Source organism: Gouania willdenowi, chromosome 1 (genome assembly GCF_900634775.1).
Source record: "Gouania willdenowi chromosome 1, fGouWil2.1, whole genome shotgun sequence".
NCBI classification, from domain to species: domain Eukaryota; kingdom Metazoa; phylum Chordata; class Actinopteri; order Blenniiformes; family Gobiesocidae; genus Gouania; species Gouania willdenowi.
The window spans coordinates 27,922,490-27,947,635 of NC_041044.1; the positions used below are offsets into that span (position 1 = coordinate 27,922,490).

The 25,146-nt window shown below is 36.9% G+C and overlaps 1 protein-coding gene and 1 pseudogene across 8 annotated transcripts in view; both read left to right on the forward strand.

Annotated features, from left to right (window-relative positions):
- Positions 1 to 25,146, forward strand: part of LOC114464738 (adhesion G protein-coupled receptor L3-like) — a 168,855-nt gene that overhangs the window by 87,726 nt on the left and 55,983 nt on the right. For all 8 annotated transcript variants that reach the window (XM_028449281.1, XM_028449451.1, XM_028449537.1 and 5 more), the window contains exons 8-10: positions 20,609 to 21,037; positions 22,148 to 22,251; positions 23,480 to 23,665. In XM_028449281.1, the coding sequence (XP_028305082.1) occupies positions 20,609 to 21,037; positions 22,148 to 22,251; positions 23,480 to 23,665 (719 nt within the window). The remainder of the gene's footprint in view (positions 1 to 20,608; positions 21,038 to 22,147; positions 22,252 to 23,479; positions 23,666 to 25,146) is intronic.
- Positions 4,674 to 4,791, forward strand: LOC114472367 (uncharacterized; annotated as a pseudogene).

Consider the following 25,146-nt stretch of genomic DNA (forward strand, 5'->3'; position numbering starts at 1 on the left):
TAAAAAAAAAAATAAAAAATTCGACTTTCGATAAGATTTTTTTTTTTCAATGCACTTAAAAATGACTGCAGACATCATATATATTGTCAAAAGTGCCAAAAAAATTATAATTATTTATTTTTTAACTCGAATTTGCAAAATAAAAATTGTTTTCTACAAATCTACAAATTCAATAAATCAATTTTTTTGCCCAGCTCTAAAGTAAATGAACTTAATATAAAACATATTTTAATAATTGTAAACTACGTATGCCTATGTGTAAACTTAAGAACCGTAACATAGTTCCCCCGTTTTGAACATAATTACATTGTGAAAGACAATTACAATGAATTACAAAGTAAATGATCTGAACTCAATTACAATTCAGTCATGGTTACAACAGCAATCTGTTATTTCATTTACAATTACAAATTACAATTACATCATAATTGTAATTAATTGTCAATTACACCGTTACAATTGTAATTGACCCCAACCCTGGTATTCGAATTGACAAGTCCCAACATTTATATCTAGATATCCAAAAGCAAGTTTTAAAACGACTCTAATGAAGCTGTCTATTGAAAAAGCTGACATTTATTAAAAGCGTCAAAGTGCTGATAAAGCCTAGAGAGTTATATACTGTATAGTATCCACCTGTGGGCTTCACAAGGGAATGACTGTTTGATTTGTGTTACTGTGCCCACGCTACAGGCAGGACATAATTCTAAGGTTAAGTGAGTTGTAGCTTTTGCCTCTTTTATGACACACCGTCTTCAGTTTTACTGTTTTGCATTTCTGCAGCACATCACTCAGCCCTATAGTCCAGCTGAGACTGAAAAGATTAACCTTCAGTGACAGAGAGTGTTACTGGTAAACTGACCTCTGTCAGCTGAGCGTTTTTGTCGGAGTTTCTCGTTTCAGTTTATTTGTTTCAGTCTAACAAAAATCATAAATCGCAATATCAAAAGACACGACACAAGACCGAAACAGGCTCAAGCAATAATACTTATATGCCCAACATAAATCGTTTAATTCAAGTTACCTACAAAAAATGTAATATTTTCAAGCAATAAAAAAATTATACTTTATATCAGTGTTTTTTAACGTTGGGGTCGGGACCCTTATGTGGGGTCGCCTGGAATTAAAATGGGGTCACCTGAAATGTCTAGTAATTGTTTAAAAAAAAAAAAAAAAAATAATTAAAATTCTACTTTAAAGTGTTTTTAATTATTATTATTTTTCAACTACACATCACACACAATAAATATCAAATAACTGTATTACCAGTACTTAAACTTTCTCAAATATGATTCTAATTCAAATAAAATGCAGTATAAAAATATCTTGCACTAATCCTGGCTACTCTATATTTGTAACACACTTTAATAAACAAGTTCAAAAACTGTCTTTGGGGTCGCCGGATATTTGTGATGTCAAAATGGGGTCACGGCCCAAAAAAGGTTGTGAACCACTGCTTTATATATCCTTAAAAACATATTTTTACAGCTTTGTATAACTTTATAAAATATATTGTGACATTTCCTTTTTGAAAATAAAGTGTCACTCATTTTTATTTGTATATCAACATTATTCTATAATTTAACCCCAAAAACAGACTCTTCTAATCTCTTATCAAGTTATCGTTTTGACCTTTGTGTGCGTTTACGTTGTTTGTGTTTCAAAAGAAAAGCAAATGTACCTGGGCTTGATATTTAAAACAAAACCTGAGGCTTATCTTGATTCGTCTGGCCTTAATCTAATCGAAAATCACATGTATCCATTTACTGTATATTATGTAGTAAAACTGAACCAAAGAGAGATTTATTCTTAAAGAAAATACCACAAAAGATGTAGACGTGGTTGACCCAGGGAAAAGCTTAGCTCTTGATATTGCATCAGTTTTAGCTTTACGCAATAAATTTAGTCATCACAGAGATGAATAAATGAAAAGCTCTTGAATTGAACTTTGACTAATAGGAAGTGTAAAGACTCACTCCAGTGTGTTCAATAGCACTGTTGATCTAGTGAGCAGTGGAAATTGTCTTTTTGAATTGCATGTCGTTTCTCCCTTGATACTGAACAAGAGACCGAACCAAGTCTGTGTCTTTGTCTTTATGTCTGTTTGTGTTTCTTCTTTGGCTGTTAAACCCTCGTCCTTTCTCTCCCAGCATCACACACATACAAACACAATGGCAGGAATTTCAATATTTCCCTTTTCCTTCTCATGCCTCTTTCTCTTAAACCGTGTTTTCCCGTTTTTCTTGTTGGGTTCTTTTCTTATCGGCTGCCGAATCTGCCCTCCTTTTTCTGTTTCCAACCCTTTCCCACATCACACAGGCCTATTTCATCTAGTGTCCTTAGATGAATTTATCATCCGGGCCTAGTGTGTAGATGTCTGTATAAAGTCAGTCAAAGTCACTTGTTTCTGCATCACCCTGCACTCTCAGTCCCAATTCTCCCAACGCTCGCTCATTCTTTACTGTTTATGAAGTTGTTTCATCATGTCTTCACACGTGCATATTATAAATGCTAGCCCTCTGCAAGGAGCGTGGCTCCAATGAAACATTTGAATAATTTATCACCTTGAGTTTGCCTTGCCACACTTTCGAAAGTTTTCTCAACAGAGTTAAAAAAAATATTCATGCAATCTGCATCTGTAGGATGGGAGGGGCAGATCCTTGTTTCACTCTTTTCTGCTTCTGATCACAACACTTTGCTTATATGTTTTCGTTTTTTGTACCTCATGATTTACTAAATATATTCTCTTGGATTCCTCTTAGTCGTAATTTAAGTTTCGGTGAGATTGGAATTAGAATTTTACTGTAGAGTATGGGATCAGCACAGATGAGAATAGTCGAAAAGAAAGATTTATGTTAAAATGCTTCTTAAAAATCCTTAATATTGACACTAAAAAGTTAAAAAGAAACCTCAAGTATGGTTACTACCAGTGGTGTGCCTGGCATCTGGCGATACGATTCGTATCTTGATACATAGGTCACAATATGATACAATATATCCCAATATTAAAGTATAAAGCGATTATTGCAATTTTTTTAATTTAATATATGACTTAAGAAACGACTAATCTGTAAATGTGTACACCTTCATGAGAACATCATGTATGAAATATCTTTTATTGGCATATTTTGCACTCATATTTATTGGCATATTTTACACTCAAAACATTGGCTTTAACATGCCATGTGCCAACAACTTAAATTGAAAAAAATAACATAGAATCTGCCTGTGGCTTTTAAACCAACTTTGACTTTAGTGCAACTTAACTGAGATATACAGTATGCCGGCCCTAGAACAACAAATAAATGCAGAAAGTTAGTACTTTTTTTTTTTTTTTTTATTTAAAAAAAAACACAAGCTCGTAAACAGGAAAAAAAAAATCGATATGATGCATTTTGAATTGATACCTGTATATCGCCGAATTGATTTTTTTTCAACACCCCTAGTTACTACTAGGTTGGTAAATTTGGCAAAACAATAAAATAAATGACATTTTTTGTGGAAAAAATCTAATGAAGTTTATCAGGCATTTGCTCCATTCATCTTCTACCTGCTAAAATTGCTCAAAGGCTCACCGAGCACTAGAACTACAGCTGCTCGAGTATAGAAAACATAATAATCCTGATTATTTTAGCCATAATTGAAAGCACCATTTTCAAAAGGATTATTTCCCAACCAAAAAGTGATATGTTTTGTACAAAACAATGTAAAATCCATTCTTGCCTTGCTTGTTTACCAAGCGTTTTTGCTGTGTTTCTCCTAATGTATCGATACCGATAACTAGTATCGGGAGGAATCCTGATACGGCACTAAAAGGCTGGCATCAGTATTGGCAAGTACTAGCTATTAACACGTCGATATCATTTACAGCACCAAACACTTCTATAAACTACTTGCGATACCTAGTTCGCTCAACGGAAGAAGAAGCCGCCGAACACCAATGAAGAAGAATCCACCGAAAGTGTTTGCGTTACCGCGTAGCTCGGCCCAGCTAAGGATAGGAAGAAAAACAGGTCATATGTCTTTTAATCACCGTGGTATCGGCATGTATCAGGATCACTCGTTACTATGAAACTTGGTATCGGCATTGGAACAAAAAAAGAAAAAGCATCGGAATGACACTAGTTTCTTCCACCATGTTTCAAGACAGGACAAGGAGCTTGCATTAAATAATGTGTGCTAAGCTCTGTTCTTTGTAGATATCATAAATTGTGGAAGTTTGCTTTATTTAGCAAATAAAACATATGTATAATAAAAAAAAGAAGAAAAAGAACGGGCTTTTTAAAGTAATCGTTTTTTTCTCAATTATGTTGTTTTTGTAATCGTTGAGCGTAATATTCAAAATTGTAATTGAATTTCGATTAATTGCACAGCCTTAACTGGAACCAATCAATTTGATGAAGATCGTCACTGGACTGGTCACCACTTTGTGGGGAGGGAACTAGATTGCCCCGAGAACATGTATATGCAAGCTCATAGAAAATATTTACATGCAGTTAAGATAACGTCTGGAATGTAACCCACAACCTTCAGATTTGGAGTCATTTTGTGTTATTGTGCTGCTTTAGTTCTGGTTATCCAACAAGTGGTAATCATTGAGTTCATAAGTTCAGACATTTTAATGTTAAAGCTGATATCTGGAGTTTCTGAGAAATCTATGTTTATGTATCATTTACTATGGCCATACCAGCCTGTCATTGCCCGATCCCGTTAGATCTTGGAAGCTAAGCAGGTCTGGGCCTGGTTAGTAGTTGGATGGGAGACCACTGAGAATTCCAGGTGTCACAGTGGGGTGGCAGTCGCTGCAGTGGTATCTGTCATTGTGTCCTTGGGCAAGGCACTTCACCTACATTGCCAAGTATGAACGTAGTGTGTGAGTGAGTGAGTGTTGGTGGTGGTCGGAGGGTCCGATGGCGCACTATGGCATCCTCGCTTCCGTCAGTCTGCCCCAGGGCAGCTGTGGCTACAACAGTAGTTTGCCACCACTAAGTGTGGAGTGAAAGAATAATGCCTTCATTCTGTAAAGCGTCTTTGAGTGTCTATGATAAAGCGCTATATAAAATTGATGCATTATTATTATTATTATTACTGCCGGTGGTCATTCATATACATTAATGTATATAAGTCCCTCCTTCGTCCTATAGACCCCTATACAAATGGAAACTCTTGCCGAGTGCGCCCAGCCAAAAGGCTTCGACTTCCTGTTTCCTGAAAAGTAGAGGCGTGGCTTCTGGTAGATCGCAGAGGCAGGGGGAGGAACTGGAGCTGTTGAGGGCAGGACATCGAGACGTCCTCTCAGAAACTCCGGATATCAGCTTTAAAGATTTCACGTCTGCAAAAGTCAATTATCGTTTCCAGCGTGATAAACATTTAGGAAAATAACTAATTTATAGACCATCACAAGCTTTCACAGTCACTTTTTTCCCTCCATGTCTGCATACGTCGTCAAATGTTACAACTACGTGTAGTGCAATCTTTTTTGTGACATCTATGCCTGTTTTATTCTTGAAAAAAGCACAAACACATCTAAAATATTGCTTGATTTGTTGGGACAGGCACCAGCCCTCCCTAAGGAAGGTTAAGCTAGAATTTATTTCTCTGTCACTTTTAATTCACAGGAATTCAATTATAATCTGCCAATACGCTGATATACTGGGGTGACCTTTGTTTGCCACTCTGTCAGTTTAAAGGAATTTAAAGGTTCACCTTTGATCTCTTAATGGTTGGAATCACAGAGTTCCATTTCCTTGGGAAGTCAAGCATGCAGTAACTATTGTCTTTAACCCTACTCCACCCCCTTACTCCATCGTCCCCCCACTCCCCTCTCCCCTTTTTCTACTCATTTCCTCTCCTTAACGCTGGATTGCAATCAAGCGGTAGAAGTCTAAGTGGAGAAGGAAATGTTGGGCACAGGCTGGAGTGGTGAGAATAACGAGGCTGAAAGGTGGAAGAGGGGACCCTCTCTCTGCAGATCACTGATTAGACTAATCCCCAACACATTCATGGCTCGTCAAGCCCAGCCCTTTGTTTGCTGGTGTGTTACCAAGCATGCTTCCTTCACTTGGTGACAACACTTGAGATATTTCAGCTCCGTCTAAATCACATCAGGTTTCAGTCATCGTGGTTCATCAATGTTGACAAATGGCAAACGTTTCTAAAAATATGAAAGGCATTATGTCAAGTGATTGTTTATAAGATCAAAACAGCCAATTAAGTGCTGTGAATGATCAGATTTAATCATGCAGATAATTTGTTACTTAATAACAAGCTTCATCCCAGGAGGCTGTTTGTTATTTATCTGTTTCCTAGTCAGAAATGGACAAAACATTCGTATTTGTTTTTGTTTTACCTCATAATGTACAGAACCAAAACAGTACGGTTTGTGCAGCAGCTTTGAGTTGCAATATAGTAATGTTAATATTTCGCTAAAATATGAATTAAATTAGGATTACGCATATTTGACACTTTATTCGAGGAATAAGGTACAGCACAGGCACCGTTTAAATGAAGAGTGTCGTTGGATTCAATGACAGAAAAGACCAGAACAGAGGAGAGACTAGCTACACTGTATGCTTTAGAGCAGTGTTTTTCAACCTTGGGGTCAGGACCCCAGTTGGGGACACCTGGAGTTTTTTCTTCTCATTATTATTCTTTTTCAAATTAAAACAACCCACAATCTTAAACATCTGTATTCTATATTTTTACTTTGTCAAATAGAAAATCTAGTTAAAGGAGCATAGGGCAGGATTTGTGAAAAAATAAACATTAATTTGAAGTCTTTTTAATGCTAATGGATGATGAAGCGCTCAAAACCAAAGATAAGGAGCCCACACACACACACATTTCTCCCTATTGCCTTGAACAGATTGTTTGACACATTTTGTACTGCTGTTCTGGGTGCAAATTTCCCACTCATTTCTGCAAACGTGAAGTCAAAATGACGCTAATGGTGTGGCTGGTGCGAGTTCTCGATGGCTTGAAGAGGGGTCCCAATACCCCAGAAATAAAGAAGAATGAGAAGAAGATGGTTTGGAGACTGAAAGGAGACAAGCACGGTGGACTAAACTATTGTTTGGTTCCACAGATGTATGCAGAGGCATGTGCACAGGTCTTGCAGTAAACAGTCACATGAAAGGCGAGTAAATGAATAACCGTGTCACAGTTAGAGTGCGAATCGGGCCACATTTTCTCATCTCACCCATTAGTGAAAACCTAATTTTTTTTTCTCAAAGAAATTACATATTTACATGTTTGTTTTAGTGGTAAGCACCGATTTTATTAACAAACAACTGTTAATGTCAACATCAGATCAGCGCATGGGTAACAAGCGAAAGTGAAACACAAACAGGGGCAAAGTGTACGCAATAGACCCATCGGATATATTTACATAATCCATGTATCAAAAGATAAGAATAATCTATGTTATTGTGCAGAAAAAAGGGAGGTTTCAATGGCGTATACCTTGAAAATTGTCCTCTGCTCCATTCTGCCAGCATGTTGGACCACTGCTGATATTTTCACTGGGAGTGAGCAGAATGAACCGGATTAGGAAGGAGTAAATCAGACAGATAGATCACGTTGGAAAATTGAATGCTAAAATGAGAGATGCATGGCTGGGGAATGCAATTCTGGCATAGTTTGGTCATGTAGGAGCGATGACAACAACTGAATGCATTTACAATGATAAGATGTATTTGCACATCCTTTTTTTATTTTAATTTTTTACTAAATTAAAGTCAAATATTAAGTACTCAAATAAAAAGTTAGTAAAATATTCCATTTACCTGCTGTGGCATAAGTCAGTCACAGTATCAAACTTTAATAATTTGCGTAAGATTGCGGTTACAAGGCAGACAGATGACGAGAAAGTATCTGCAACACATCTGGAACACATCAAACCTCACAAAACACCAGTGATGTCACCCAGAAAAAGCATACAAATATAGTTTTCATAGGGAATCAGTTCCTGTTTATTGTATTTTGTCCTCTATGGTTTATTATGTTGAAGAAGAAGCATTACAGTGGATTTGTCATATTAAGTTGATTATTTATATCTGTTCAACATAAATTAATGTGCAAAGGAAACTGAATGATTTTTTTTTTTTTTTCAACCATATAAATTCTAATTTCATTTAATTGTTTTTCATTGCTTATATGCTTTTGTTCATGTACTCTTATCATGCACCAAACAACACTATAAGTAATTAATAAGGATTTCTAACTTGTACAAATACATTGTTGTTCATAAAAATAATAATAACAAAAAAGTCGGGATGTCCCGATACAACTTTTCACTTCCGATATGATACCGATATTGGAGCCTTGGAGCCCCACATATATCGGGGATTTTAGATGCAGTCTGATAAAATCCAATGTTTGTTTTCTGGCTGATATCGGACCAATATCAATATCGTATCAGGACACCTCAAAAAAAAAAAAAAGGCTTCAGTATCGCGATATTATCCGGAACCGTGATACTTTGTCTGGTATAGTATCGTGATTACTCATTTTGGTATTGTGACAACTCTAGTATAAACCAATCACAAATAAAAACTTGTATAAAAGCTACCAATAAGAATAATTGAGTAACCAAGTTTGGTAAAATAAGGCATACTGAATAAGGGGAAAACACAGAGAAACCAGCACTCCCAGTGAACAGGGCCACCTGTGCAAATCCATTAGAGGATGGAAACAAAAGGACATCACGTTCAAACAATCATAAAAGCACCAAAACCAAGCCCACAGACAAAGAGAACAACTAAAACTTCAACAAAAACTAACAAACAACCCCACCAAGACAATTTTGTCAGCGGTCACACTCCCTTTATCGCCTGCTGTCATCTTTTCCCTCTCCACTTGCATCCATCACCTGCTTTTCTCTCTTCTGCCTCACTTCCCATCTCCCTCATTCCCAAACAGATTACAAAACAGCCGTCTAGGCAGTGATTGAACTCAGCTTCAGAGAGTCTGCTGCACCTGTTCCTTGCATGCACTGCTTCCTTATCGATTGGATTGTCCCGAACAGGCACTCTGTGTGCATTTGGCCTGGGTACCAATTCTATCTGTCCAAACAGCAGATGCCAAATTAGGAAAGCCTAGCTTGGACATTTGGGTTGGGGTGGGCTTTCAGCCTAAGAAGAAGTAAAAAAAAAAAAAAAAAAAAAAAAAAGCAAATGGAAGCAGCTACTAAAAAAATAGCGAGGGCAGCCCTGTAATTGCAAAAGTCCATGAAAAAAATCAACGTTAAACCATCAAGAGCCAAATGTCATTCAACTGAAAAACTTTCAATATATTACATAACAAACTGGGACTTGTTTTTCAGGTGGTTCAGACTAAATATCAGCTTTTATCCAACTTCTGGCTATGATGTTAGAGCCAATGTGGAAATGCCCACGGCTCGAACTGCATAATTTAAAATACCTGGAAAGACCACTTCACTGATTGCAGTCATTACACCCCTAATTAGTGTTATTAATGAGTAATTTGTTCACAATACACGTTTAACATAAAACGCAATTTTGACAGAGGATAGGGCTGTTGTTTGTATCATATTCAGCAAAACAAGTAAAGAAACACATTTTGGACCTTTTCTGCAGATTTGTGATATTTTTATTTGAATATTTACCCTGTATTCTTATTCAATATTTAGTCTAGATTAGTTTAGAATAGTGGTTCTTGATGCTGCTGCTTCTTATATTTGAGTGGTTCATTTACTAAAAGCCTAAACACAATATTGCTTTTAGGTTTTGGTTTCCTCTTTTAAAATGAAGGCAAAAGAAGAAGGGACACTTTTTAAATTCTGCATGGTTGGCTCTGAACTGGAAAGCAACCACCACAGGATGCATTGCTAAAGGCTCCCATTTAGAGTCTTAAGCAGTTCTTGTGACGTCAATGTAAGACATTACAAGGATTTTGTTGGACACATCTAAAAGTAGGGATGGAGATTTGTTGCATACCTGAGATAATTTCAAATACAGTCCATCCCTTAAAAAAATAACGCTGATAGTTGCTTACATGCTTGAACTGGGAAAAAAAAAATCAAACCAGTTATGAGATTAAATTAATCTCCATCTTTATTAGCTTTTTGCTTTAAAGGTCCCATATCATGGGACCATCAAAACATAGTATTTGAGGTTTATTTTCCCAAACTCGCCTGTTTTCCAGAGTTTTAGCCTCTGAAAAGTCACTTTCTGACCAACTCTACACAAACAATCTGATTTGGGTCCTACTTATACATATTCATGAGTGGGCGTGTCTATAGACGGGACACTGACTTCCTCCTCCCCGCACGGTGACGTAGGGCCAGAGGATGGCCCGCCCTCCTCCCACCCACTCCGTAGCCGTAGCTTTATAAACACGCGACAGAGCGTGGGGGCGGGGCGTTCTTCGGTACATACATAGACTGTAGAAAATACATACATAGCACTGCGTGAAGGACGCTGAAATGCTCACCTTTGTGGGTGTGTCTGTTTACTTGTCACCGCAGAGAGCTTCCTGGAGGCGCGGCTTCTCCAGCTCAGTACCACATCAAAGTGGGAACGCGTCATTAAGTTGGAGCGAGGTGTTTGGGCTCACCCTGCAGGAAGAAAGGAGCAAATCACCCTCGAACTAACGCTTGAGGGAATCAATAAAAAAACACATGTATGAAGCCCATATAGCACTTTTATAATGTTTAAAGCACAGAAAAGTCTATTTAGCTTAACATGGGCCCTTTAAGTAAGGGATCTTTGTCAGATTTAATAAGTAGCATGTAAATGTGGTGCCTCTCCCCTATAAACAGTGCAGCAGAGAAATGTGCAACTGGAAAGCAAACAGAGCTCAGCTGCAATGTTTTTGTATGTCTATAGTTAGCTGAGTGTAGCCTGGCAGCCATTTTGAGGCAGATTCTTTCAAGTGCTTTTGTCTTATCAGCAACTCGAGAGACTGCATCATGTGACTTTACATTTCTCAGCAAAAAGTCTGAAAAATGTGGTGATTTTGCTTCCAAATCAGCTTCGACCTGTCATGGTTTAATCCACTCTGCGAGACTTCAGATAGAGTGCTGTGGTATCTGACATAATGGCAAAACCAGCAATTTTTTCTCCATGACATTGGCTCGAAATCGGAGAAATTGGGAAGCAGTTCTTTTTTTAAACCTGAACAATTATCGTAATTGTTCAGTCTAAAAAGAATAAGACGAAATTTTGAGAATATTAGTAAAATTATCAATGCTCCCTCAATTCCTTGTTATAAATAAAATATAAAGGGCACTGTGCAGTATAACAAGGGAACAGCAACTCAAAGAATACATTAATGTACAATGTTAATGATCTTACTGTTCCTGCCTTAACACCTTTTCAGCCATTTCCGTTCATCTATTAGATCTAAAGATAAGATTAATGAGTTTTGGATGACCGTGATCCTGTCAGCAGTTCACCCCCTCTCTTCTTTTTTTCCTTAGTACAATTTTGAAGTGTCCGTAATATTAAAACCCCAGAAAAGCTGCTGCTTTGGAGTATCCCTTATCCCAGACATGGGAAACTGGCAGCCCGGAATGACAGAAAAAAAAACACAAAATAAAAGCAAGAATACATTAAAAAAAGAATTGCAAGTCAACATTACAAGAAAATAAAGTAAAAGACAAGAAAAACATAGAAAATACTCCACACAAACACACAAAAGTATACTACAAAAAAGGAACAAAACAACAGTAATACACAAAATTACGCCAAATCACACAAAACAACTACAAAAAAACACAAAATGACTAAAAAAAGTACACAAAAAGCCAAGAGAAACACAAAAAATGACTCTGCAAACCCACAGAACTCACAAACAAGCAAAACGACAACAGAAATGCATAAGAATTACTCCAAAATAATGCAAAAAGAAAATAGAAATAGATAATATGACTCCAAAAACATAGATTTTACAGGAAAAATACACAAAAGGACAACAGAAATGCATAAAATGCCTCATAATGAGCAAGACAACAATAGACAGACAAAATGAGAGAAAAACACACACAATTACTATAAAAACTATTTGTTCTTTCCTGTGTTAAAGCTCAGATTTGTCATTATTCTAAATGCTGGCATGAATGTTCATAATGTGACCCTTAGATCAAAAAATCAATTTTTTGTGGCCCCTGCTGTGATAGCAGTTGCCTACCTCTGCCTTATCTATTCAATTCAATTCAATTCAATTCAATTTTATTTGTATAGTCCAATTTACCACAACGTAATCTCAATGTGCTTATCAAAATAAATATCTAGCCATCACAGTGTATGTTTCATGAGTTATATCAGCTTTTACAGCGTTGAAGACATCAGTTTATGACTTCAAGACAGTACGAGTGTGTACATTTTCAAAAAGATCCTTGAGAAGTTTTGTGCATAATTATGGTCATTTTTGCCATTTTTGTAAAACTTCTGTCTCGTCTCAAAGCGCGCTTCTATAATTTTTTTTGTAGCAAACTGTCTCACTTGTTTTCCTCTTTCTAATGCGCTAGAAAACACACCAGAGGAAGTTCATGTTCCTTCTCCTCCATGCCTTCTACCTTTTGTGTTTGTAGATTTCTGATCCCACTGTTTACCCTGTGAGAGTCAATATGAGCAATCTCAGCAGCTGAGCACAGGCAGACACAGGCTGTCTTTACCCACAGAGAAAAATATTGCCACACACGAGTACACTCACAATGTCTGTGCGTGCGTGTCAGATGATCATGAGCTAGCTTCCTTGGCTGAGTGACAGGAACTCTGTGGCCCCTCCAGTGTGGTGACAGATGACAACTTCAGCAACAAGTTTAGTGCCATGCCTACCATTGTTTTGCTTCCCCCAGGGTTTGCTGCAGGGCAGGAGAATAAAATAGGGAAAATAAATCAAATTTGTTTCTATTCTGTGGGACTAGAATAGAATAGAAAAGTCATATAAAATATTCTCCATCAGATAATCTATTTGCACATTACAGCCAGTTTTTTAAACCCCTTCAGCATGAAAAAAAATCATAATTTTAAACTTTTTTTTCCTCTTTAAAAGATGGTATAATTTCAGTTCGACCTTGAAAACTCCCACTAGCTAAACTGTCTAACCACAGGGTCCATTACAATTACATTTCTTCCTTTCAATCATATCATTAATGCTTAAATTAAAAAGGAGATAATATTTCTCAGTGGAATAAAATTAAATTGGGGCTGAATAATTTTTCTTTGCTGCATGTTTTATAAGCAGCATAAAAGGAATAGATTATTAGAAATCATACATGTATATGTGATGTAACACACATTTTCACATTCTCAAATATTTCTTCATAATATTGAACGCATATTAAAAAAAAAATTAAATTTTTCAGTTACAATTACGTTTTCAATTCCCCAATGTTCAATTACAATTCAATTACAATTACAATGACCAGTATTTTTTTCCATTTACATTGGGTTTTTTTTCAATTACAGTTATGTTCTCAATTACTAAAGTTCAGTTAAATGAATTATTCACAATTACTGAGCCTGAAATAAATAACCTCATAAAAGTTAACCTTCCTCTTGTGTTAGCTTTTTGTTAGCTTCTCTTATGATTACAGGTCCTAAATCCACTGTGAAATACACTATAAACTAGGGATGTAACAATTCACTCAACTCCCGATACGATTCGATTCACGATACTGGGTTCACGATACGATTCTCTCACGATTTTTTCATTTACAAAATGGGACTGTAGACAATTTTTTTTTTTGGGAAAAAAACTAGAAAATACTGTATTATTTTCCTTTTATTTTTCATTGTCAAAAGAATTCCTTGATAAACTATTCAAAACAATGCAATTTAACTAAAAATAAATCTTGAATTAAATAAATAAAGGAATAATACAAATGAAAATGAAGCCTATTAATTTAAATTCTGGTTCTATAATAAACTATGCAAAACTGCATAATAGTTCTTTTTCTTTTAAAAGTGCAACTGAAAATGTATTTTGTGCCTTAACAATTGGACTTTAAAAAAAAAAAAAAAAAAAAACGTGATTAACACTGATTTACGTCATATTTGTTTGGACCAGCAGAGGGCGCTGGTAACCCAGTGGTCGGTTGGCATGCAGATATCTTGCAGTGAAGAAGAGAAGCTATGCTAGCAGACAGAGCTAATAGAAAAACGTGACTTTTACAGATATTCAAGTAATATTACAGATTTTCTTTCGGTGCTAAAGGGGTAATGAATCATTTATTAACATATTTAAGAGTAGAAGGCGGCCAGAAAGAAAGTATTAGCAGACTCCGCCCGCCGCCAACACTTCCGGATAGTAAAAAAAGTACTGCGATTCAATTGTCAGAAAATCGATATCAACCGTGACCCCTATGAATCGATTTTTAACTGCCTTATGATTAATCGATAAACAAATATCTATCATTATCTAATTATCTCTATATCTAATTTCTTTCCTATTTATTCGTTCCATTGTTAAGCTTCCTAATCAATAAAAATATAGGTTTTAATATTTTTGGTGTGGACATCTGAGCCTTTTTTTGTCAGTATACCCCTAGATTTATATATTTTTTTGAATGCTTGATATGAAACATATTTGAATAATTGCTAACTACATATGTGTAGAACTGTGACATGGTTGTTCAGTTTAGTGTTAAACTATAATTGACAATTTTTATAGAATTTTCATGGCAATTCCAATTAGGGATGTCCAGATGCAACTTTTTCACTTATGATATGACACCGATATTGTGGCCTTGAGTATTTCTCAATACCGATATCGATCCGATACGATGTCAGCACGAATCATACATACTTTTATTACTTAATTTGTAGTGTGTAATGTTAGAAAAGGCTTGATCAAGTGATCAAACAGAGAACAATAATCAGCAACAGTAGGTATGAGAAAAACTGACCCATTTGTTATTAACCAATTGTTTACATGAATGTTAACCTTCAACATAATATCTACAGTATTCTACAATTAAATAAACATAATATCTTAGATTTTAGATGCAGTCCAATAAAATCCAATATTCGTTTTCTGGCTGATATCGGTCAGATATCAATATCGGATCGGGACACCCCTATTTACAATTATAAAGTCAATTATCTGAACTCAATTACAATTTAATTATGATTACAACTGCAAAATATTTTTTAAATTACAATTATGATTTTGCCATAATTGTAATTAATTATCAATTTCAATTATAAATGACCCCAACCCTGATTACCGGTATGTCTCTATTTATCTTACAAGCAGTATTTTAATGTTGCAGATTTGAAAAATATTTTTGTAAAAAAAAAAAGTTGTTTGAGCAGCATATGGAACCAATACAATCAGAGATGACTCCCTTTAAAGTCACCAGTTGAAATATGCCACCCACGAGCATCTGCTGCAGGGATAATGTGCGTAACCCTTTTGTGAGGAGCTTGTACTTGAATTCCTCATGATGTTTTTGCTTATTCTGGTTTGCAGAAATTGAGGCACAAAGCACTATGGGAAGGCTACCAGACAGCATGAAGTTGTCATAACACATTTAGTCAAGATTTCGTAGCGTAAAGGCAGTAAAATATGTTGTTCCCCACAAGTACAACCTCTAACCTTTTTTTTTTTTTCTCTATTAATGTTTCATGAACCTGTTATGTCATGTTCCTGCAGTTCCTTACAGCCTTTTGCACAGCATTATGGGTGACAAGAGTGGGGAATTTATCACATCGCAGGAGTCTTTGAATTATATCTTAGTCACAAGAACAAGCAGCTGCAGACTAAAGACTTTAGGGGACATACATGAAAAACAATTTACACAAATAATGAGACACACATTTTGTGGGACAATCTAGAAATCCACTGAACTGTAAAATGAGCTAAAGCGTTTAGGACAAGAGAAGGAGGAAAATCATTTGCCGTGGTTTACTTGCAAACCTTAATGTAAATGCATTCAGAAGCTGCCAGCCATGATGTTTTCTCAGATGACATGGGATATCAAGATCAAACACACACATACACACACCATTACTCTTCTATTGTTATGGCAGAACCCCAAACGGGGTCCAGACAGGCTCACACACATACTCACTCTGCTTCATAAGAACTCCCCCCCACACACACACACACACACACTCTCTCATACAAACACAAGCAGATTGACAGCTCGTCCCTAGGCCACTGCTGCCATGCATGATTGATGGCAATGTTCCGTGGAGAATGCATGAGGCATGGCCGCGGTAATTCAGGAAGGAGGAGCAGAGCGGTTTAGGTAGGAAACATTTTATTGAATAGAGGGAGAGGAGAACAGAACGTACAGGAGGAGCGGGTTGTTGCGTGGCTGTCAGTCAAACAGACAGACAAACAGACAGAAAGGCCGACTGAAGCCATGATGGAGAAAACTATGCAAGTTTAATTCCTCGGGAAGTTACAACTCCAGTTCACTGTAAATAATATAAACAATTCTATGATTATTTCTAGCCAGCATATTCTCACATTTCATTCCCTGCTTTCCTAACGCACTTCAACTCGATCACAGGAAAACACACATAGAAAGTGACAACACACAAGTAGCCAAGCAGTCTAGAGAGATGTCTGATTTTACGAACATTCCAAATCCAAAATCATAAAACCCTCTTTGCAGTTTTGATTTTTATCCCAACAAAGCAAAATACAATCCATGTGGACTGTATGAATTAATTATAGCTAAACATAAAAGAAGAAACATAAAACGACTGACTGAATCCATGCTATCACTCCTCTAATGTAGTCTTTCTCAAATGAGGGTACGTGTACCCCTAGGGGTACATGATGGCACCACAGGGGGTACTTGAAAGAGAGCAAGTGAAAAAAAGCATTACAAATATGGGGTTTGCTAATGTTTATTTTTTTAGTTAAAATGCTGATCATAATAATTATGATGGGGATTATTTTAATTAGAAGATGAGTCAGTCTTGGTCCCACACAATGTAGGAGATGACCAGAAATGATCATAACTGAATAAATAATTCTATTCAGGAGGCACTAAATACTCTTTCATTCTAGGGATGTCCCGATACAACTTTTTCATTTTTGATATAACACCGATATTGCAGCCTTGCGTATCGGCCGATATCGAAATTCAGCATGAATCATACATACTCTTTTTTTTTTCCTTTCTTTAATAAAAAAATTATAATTAATTATTTTGTAGTGTGGAACGCTTGATCAAGTGATGCTACTCAAACAGATAGTCAGCAACAGTAGGTATGAGAAAAACTGACAGATTTATTATTATCCAATTGGTTACATTATTATTAACATCCAACATAATATCTACAGTATTCTGCAATTAAATGAAGTAAATAAAAAATTTATTTGGAAAAAAATAAATAAATAAAAAAAAATTGGAAAATTGGAATCAGATATCCGATATTCGTTTTTAGGCTAATATTAGACCGATATCGATATCGGATCGGGACAACCCTATTTCATTCCACTTATTTACAATGATATTCTTTAAAACGTGTCATCACTCGTTTATTCCATTATTATGCGCTATAGTAGTTTTTTCATAGAATTCTGAGCAAAATGTAGTTCGACAAAGGGGGTACTTGGATTCAGAAATCAGAGAAAGGGGGTACCTTGGCCAAAAAAGTGTGAGAACCACTGCTCTAAAGGATAAAGAACAGTAGCATTAGTGTAAACCCTAACTGTTAGTAACCCCCACATAGAATATATTACCTGATGCTTATTAATGTTATCATTTTTAATGAAACAAGAGGAGCAAACATACAACAGAGACCATTTTGAATCATACCAAATTGCATCAAATGATGACCAAGTTTTTAAGAGTTCAACAAAAACAGAATCAAATTGAGTCTAATATTAGTCCAATAAATCCAACCACTCAAAGGTCATCGTAGTGGGTGAGGCTGAAAGTGGTGGAGAAAATCATTTTTAGTGCTGCTTAGTTCAATCATCTCTGAGCTGTTCATTGGGTTGGCTTAAGAAGCAAGAGGGGAAAAGTGCTTTAAAAACAATCATTGCATAAACTTTAAAGTTAATGTTAGCGTCAATCAGACCTCAATTTTCAGGTCAATCGACCAATATAGCAAAACAAACAAAACACTCAACACTCTGCTGCCAATTATACAAGTCTGCTAGATGTAGTTAAAATGTGTTGTGCAGCTACAGTAGATGATAGATTAATCCTAAAAGAGATATTAGGGAACGGAGCTGCACTTGTTGGCTTAATGTACGTGTTCACTCTTGGTTTGAATTAAAAGGACAGATGTTTGCAGTCGCAGTTATCTAAAGATGTTTGATGTTACATTTATTCAAATACACTCTGTTCTATGATTTTAATGTGACACTAACAGCTTCCTCCCTGCTGAAGTATTGAAGATAAAGAGTAAACCCCAAGCTCCCACCTGCATCTATAGCATAATGGCTCCAAAAAAAATACATCTGCTTCCCTTTTACCTAAATTTCCCTCCTGCTTTAATTAGGGATGTAACGATTAATCGTAAGACAGTTAAAAATCGATTCATAGGTATCACGGTTTACATCGATATTGTGAAAATTGAATCGCAGTACTTTTTTTAAACAGCATATATTATTCCTTCTCTTGTCCTGAAGTGTTGGCGGCGGGCGGAATCTGCTACTACTTTCTTTTTGGCCGTCTTTTACTCTTAAACATGTTCATAAATGATTCCTTACCCCTTTAGCGCCGAAAGAATATCTGATATTACGTGAATATCTGTAAGAGTCACGTTTTTCTATTAGCCTGCTAGCATAGCATCTCTTCTTCACTGCAAGAATTTCTGCATTCCAACCGACCACTGGGTTACCAGCGCCCTCTGCTGGTCCAAACAAATATCTGATGTAAATACAGTGAAATTACTGTTTTTTTTTGTTTTGTTTTTTAAGTCAAATTGTTCAGGCACAAAATACATTTTCAGTTGCACTTTTAAAAAGAAAAAGAACTATTATGCCGTTTTGCATTGTTTACTATAGAACCAGAATTTAAATTAATAGGCTTCTTCATCCTTTGTATTATTCCTTTATTTATTTCATTCAAGATTTATTTTTAGTTAAATTGCATTCTTTTGACAATGAAAAATGAAAGGAAAATAGTACAGTATTTTCCCAAAAAAAATAAAGAAATATTTTTCAGTCATTTGTGTACAGTCCCATTTTGTAAAATAAATCGTGAGAGAATTGTATCGTGAACCCAGTATCGTGAATCGAATCGTATCGGGAGTTGAGTAAACCGTTACATCCCTAGGTTTAATCATGTATTTCCAAAACCATAGGGATACTACAGTATAATGAGAGGAGAGCATCATATTAAACATGTTCTCCATTCCTCTCCATCATTCATCTCCTCAGTCTACTCAGTCTTCATTTCAGTCCTCTTACACAGGTTCAAAGTGAATAATTGAGCATTTTTACAATGAAATATTGACAATGGAATAATGCGCCATATGCATTTAAGTGGTCTTCTTTCCCCCCTGTGATGTAATGCTACTATGATTAATGCATGATGCTGAAATAATGTTTTTTTCTGCCAGGTTAGACAGATTGAACCAATGCAGTTTGCAGCTCCCATAGGAACAACCTATGAGGATTGAAGAGATACCCAATGGAAGCTATTGGACTTCCTCAAGGCTTTCACTCACTTGTGTTTATAGTAAACATGAAATTTTAAGGAGGTTAAAAACACTTGTGAATCATGTACATTTATAACTGACCTCATTGTTCAGAGATATTCTGAAAATGAGATTATTGAGTGACTACAATTAAAGCAACAAATAAAAGGTCATAGGAATACACTGAGTGGAGATGAATCACCAACACTGGAAAGTCATCAGAAACATGAGCCACTACTTGTCAGAGCTATTTAGCGGTGTGTAAATGAATTTCAGCAAACGTGTTTGCGTTGTGGTGCAATGTTATTGATGCTCGTTGTGTTGTGGTCACATCACTTCAAGTTCAAGTCTTTTTTTCCTAATAATACTTGAAATAAATGTCAGCACTTGTCCTGACATCCAGGGCTCATAATTACATTGTCATTTAATTTAAGCTTCTTATTTAAAGAGTAACTAAACCCCAAAATAACGTTTTTGCTGCTGGTTACAAATGTATTTGTGTATGAAGTAGTGCTGTTAACTGATTCTCATTCAACTCTCAACATTTTATTCAAACTATTTCAATTTGGCATATTTAGTTGTAAAATGTCAGAGTGACTGCCCTCTATGGGTTGAAACCAGGCTATTACAATAGATTTTTGCTATTGGCTGAGAACAAGATCATGTGACGTTTTGGGACCATCTTGTGTCACAAACAAGCACTATTAGCCCCACCCCTTTTATAAAAACTAGCACCTGTGGGCTTTACAATCTGTGGTGAATAGACTGGATTGAGAGAACACTGAATAGAGCGGTATATTGAGTAATGAGTAGCTAGTTAGCATAGCATAGATTGCTCATTGGAGATTTTATAGCATAGACTGGGTGTGTCTTAACTGTTCCAGGAGCCCCGCCCATAATCAAGGAATTTTTTGAATTTCCCTCCTAGTGGCAGGTCAGGAGAAAGCAGAGGTTTAGTTACTCTTTAAGAAGCTATGGTAGTGGTTTCGCACTGAAATAACCTCTTTTTTTTCCTTTTGTTGACTTAGACTACCGTCCACCTCCCATGATGCCCCCAAACCGAGGAGGAGGAGGAGGAGGAGGGGCTCCCATTGGTGGCGGGGGTTCCTCTTCTTCATCTACCAGCCGAGTGACCACGACGCGTTCTCCTCCCTACTACACCACCCAAAGGCCCCTCCTCACCACCTCACCTGGCCAGCGGTTCAGGACCACCAGCACTGTCCGTCAGCCAATCCCGGCCCCTGCTGGAGGTTCATCATCCAACACCAATCAGATACCCGACACCAATCAGAAAGTTAGGGGGCGATCCCCACCAGTCCAGGTTCCTCCTCCACCCCCACAGCCCCCTGCCCGCCCTCCCCAAGACTTCTGCATTCCGAGGGTAACTGCTGACATATCGTGGCCACGGACCCAACAAGGACAGACCGCCAAGCAACCATGTCCTGTAGGGACACTCGGTGAGGAAGCCGTCCTGTGGATAGTTCTTAGAGATAATTAGCATTTGTGTAATCATCTTTTTCTGATTCATAGTGTCACATTTAGTGACTCGATAAAGTGCATTTGTGGCATCTTTAACTTTTGCATCTCTCTTAATCTCTTCAAATAGTTCACAATAAATTACAGCAATAATGTGCTACCAACTGCCACCAATTGACATGGTGATGACTCATGTTAACATACTAATCTTCAGTGCACTCATGCTAATCTTCAATGCATAAAATAAATTGTTGACTCTTTAAAAGCACTAAGTTCAAATATTATAAGGCACGCAAGGTTTTCGCCGTTGCTGCACTAGTTTACCATGTCAACGAGTAGATATGAATTTCTGTGTCATGAAAGCCCATCCAAAAAGCAATACCAGTACTAATATTACAGTCGTTTTCACTGTTTTCAAGAGCCCTTAAGTATTGAATGGTAAAACCCCTTTTTTATTTCCTTAAGTTACTTTTGCATATACCGAATATTTCCACAATTGAAAACGCTGTAAAAGCTGTGTAAATATATTGTCTTGTCTTGTAGTTTATACCTGCTTATCCTGTACAGGGTAGCAGGGGTCTGCTGGTACCTATCTCCAGCTTTCTTCAGGCGCTAGGCGGAGGTACACCCTGGACAGGGCGCCAGTCCATCACAGACAGACGATGTGAAACTAAAGTTGGACCACAATGTGTCTTATTGTTGACAAAGCAATACAGTTTATTTCATGAGCTGCAAAGTTCCTTTCTTTCTTATCATTATTCAAATCTGTTTGACCTAAGTAGAACTATTAAAACAGAATTCATTTCTACCTAATTGAGATGAGGAGAAAAAGCTGTATAAGTGTATTTTAGAATAAATATAATTGCATTGAGACTCATACAAACAACAGTTACAAACACCCCGTCAGGACAACCCCACCATGGTAATAATCGAGCTCCCATGACAAAGATGATACTTCAATATTCAAGCTATCATCCACATCCATGCAGGCAAATAGTAAAGTGCTTTGTGACCCCTTAGGATCTCCAGTCTTGCTGTCTCCTGGTGAATGTCAGCACTGTCTTACTTTGTTTGCGCTCCATGTCTTGCAGGCGTTGCTACATATGTGTGTATGGCGCATTTGGGCTACTGGGATCCCCAAGGCCCCGACCTCAGCAACTGCACGTCGCCCTGGGTGAACCACATCATGCAGAAAGTAAGTCTGAACGCAGCTATTTGCCCCTTGGTTCCCGCTGAGCCCTAGTTTACGGGTTTGTGTTATGGATACAGTCCTCCAGCAATTTTTCTCATGCATGAAAGAGCACTGGCCATGGGGAAAGATGTAGGCCATGTATCCATTGTCATTTGTTATCCTTTCTTCCAGTCGGTGATCTTGTAAGACATTACTGCGCTTTAGGCAATTGGAAAGAGTGTTGTTTTGTTATAATAGCTTAACAAAAAATACGGTTCAAAGTAATTTAGTGAAACATTTGTTTCAACTTTGTTGTTTAAAACTAAGGTTTTATGTTAGAAAGCAATGACAAAATGTTGTACATTTACATCAACAGCTGTGGTTATACAGACCAATGGTAACCAACCAGTTTCAATGAAGATCGAATTGAAGTTGTACCATGTAAATGTCTCAAACTGGTTCAATCAAGGTATTCTGAATATGATTATATCAAGTTGCTGGCAATACAGAACTGAACATGAGATATTCCTTACAGGTCAAAGGCGCGCCATACCTTAGTATTTTAGTACAACAATGAAAAAAAACATATTTTCCCCATGACAATGGCCATGGTTACATGTTTTTTAATTCAGAATTAGTTATTACAAATTAAATTATTTGGAATTTAAATGTTCTGCTTCATGTTTACATGGAAATAGTAATTCAGAAGTGTACACTACTTAGCAGCAGCAGCAACAACACACTGTCACTTACAGCAGCACACACGGAGGCTGCTGCATGCACATGAACAACACATGCACCACAGAGTTCTAGTATAACAATTACAAATCAAACATAATGTAACTCAAGCAGCAGTGATTAGCTTTCAAGCAGAAAAGTTGCTAATTCCATCTTCTACTCCTCCAGACCATACACTGTAATAAAGACGGCGCTCCAGCCCCTGGGCTCTGATCGGTTCTTTTTGCTCGGTCGCGGTGCATTCTGGCAATCTGCCAAAGGCTGCAGGGCCGCAGCAGGGGGGACTCAATGAATCTGTTTTTTTTCACACAAACTACTAGTTTGATGTAAAGCTGTCCTTACATAGTGACAGTGACAAAAAAGTCACTTTTATAAGAGTTGCAGACTGCACCTTAAAAGGGAAATACAGCTCTTATGTAAACATGGCCACAGATATTATAATTTTTAATTCTGAATACATTTGGTCTAACAAACATTGATGTGGTCTTTGCTTCATCCTTGAAACCGACCACAGCTTCGGTCAGGTGAGACGGCAGCCATTGTGGCGAGGGAACTAGCTGAGCAGACCAAAGGACTACTTCGTCCAGGTGATGTCCCATCCACAGTGCGAGCTATGGCACAGCTAGTCGAGCTGCTGGATGTTCAGCTCAGGAACCTCACTCCCGGTGGCAAGGACAGTGCCGCGCGTAGCCTCACTAAGGTACCGCCTCACAAAATGTTTTTGTTTTAAACTAACCAATTGATGAATGGAGATTGTGAAAGCTAGAATGCAATATTAGGAAAGATGAAAAGAGAAGTTAGAGTGCAGATGAAAGGACTCATATTAGGACTAAGATGAATAGTGTTGGTGATTAGTATTCCTGTTTGCAGAGTTTGATGAAGGACTTTTTATCACCACTGCAGATTTCCAGATGATAAAGAGTTGCCTTTTGTTACATAAATCTATTCTCTTTTGTGTTTACCCTAACATTATGGGGAATAGATATCTTCATTTAGTCTTTGTCTGTGTTCCTAAACCCCTTAAAGCTGTACTATGCTGTACTTAAAGCTGCTGTCAGACCAGGAGAGCCCGGTCAGAGAAAAGTTCATAATGTTCGTACATTGTTAATAATTTGTTCTCAGCAAGAACAGTAAACAAGAGTTTATCAGTGAGTCATAGATCTTTATGTTCTTTTCTCAGTTTTTTTGTTTTTGCACTTTCATTCCCCAACTAAACATATTAAAAACCTTGATTTTCTACAAGCTTCTACAAATGTGTGCCACTCCTCACTACTCCACGTCTACATATAAGTTGTTTTATAGCTTTTTAAGGTAATTTTTTAACATACATTTGGTTTTTACTAAAAATGGCTGCAGCTAAAGCACTACATCATCAGGTAGGAATGGAACGAGAGTTAATTTGTAACAAGCGCCAAGACTCCACTCTGTATTTGGAGAATTCAGAGGCTACTTCTTATAGCCATGTCAGAGTGCTTGTTCACACCTGGCCAAACAACCCATGCATGGGTAAGGCGAGCTAAAGAGGGCTACTGTGGTTCTGCCCTTAATGACTTGTCAAATTCAAAGGGTTAGTTACTTTTGATTGGGTGGTTTGGCTCTCCAGCTTGTTTGTTGCTTGATGGTCTCTTCTTCTGTTACCAGTGAAGGTGTGATAGTCAAATTATCCCCGCAGTGCTTTATTTTCACTGATCCAATCTACTTTTTAATTTTACCTTACCACATGCTTGACGTCCAATTTATTCTCTATTAGCAATTCAAGTGTGAAAACATTAGAGCATGTGTGTGATTCAATTAAATTAATCTGCATTTTGCCGTTGACCGCTTGGTAAAATCGAATATTATTAGAAATAAATCATACACAGGATCAAAAAAAAAGGCTTCTTTTCATTTGAATAATGACACTAATTTTATATATCTAGTTGAGTAATGTGTTATTCTTCTATGTAAATTATTTTAGAAAATCAAAAATGACCAATCATGTACAAGTGGCATTGCAATTCATCTCCTCATTTGACTTGATGATGCAGAATATGAGTTTAAAAAGTGTAACAGAAGAACACAATAAAACTTTTCAGGAGAATAAAAGTAAGAAGGGTTGAACAAGTAAAACTCTCAGGACTTGTGAGGGAAAGTAAGTGACGAGAATCACAATACATTCTGGCTAGCAAGGTCTTTTTGCAC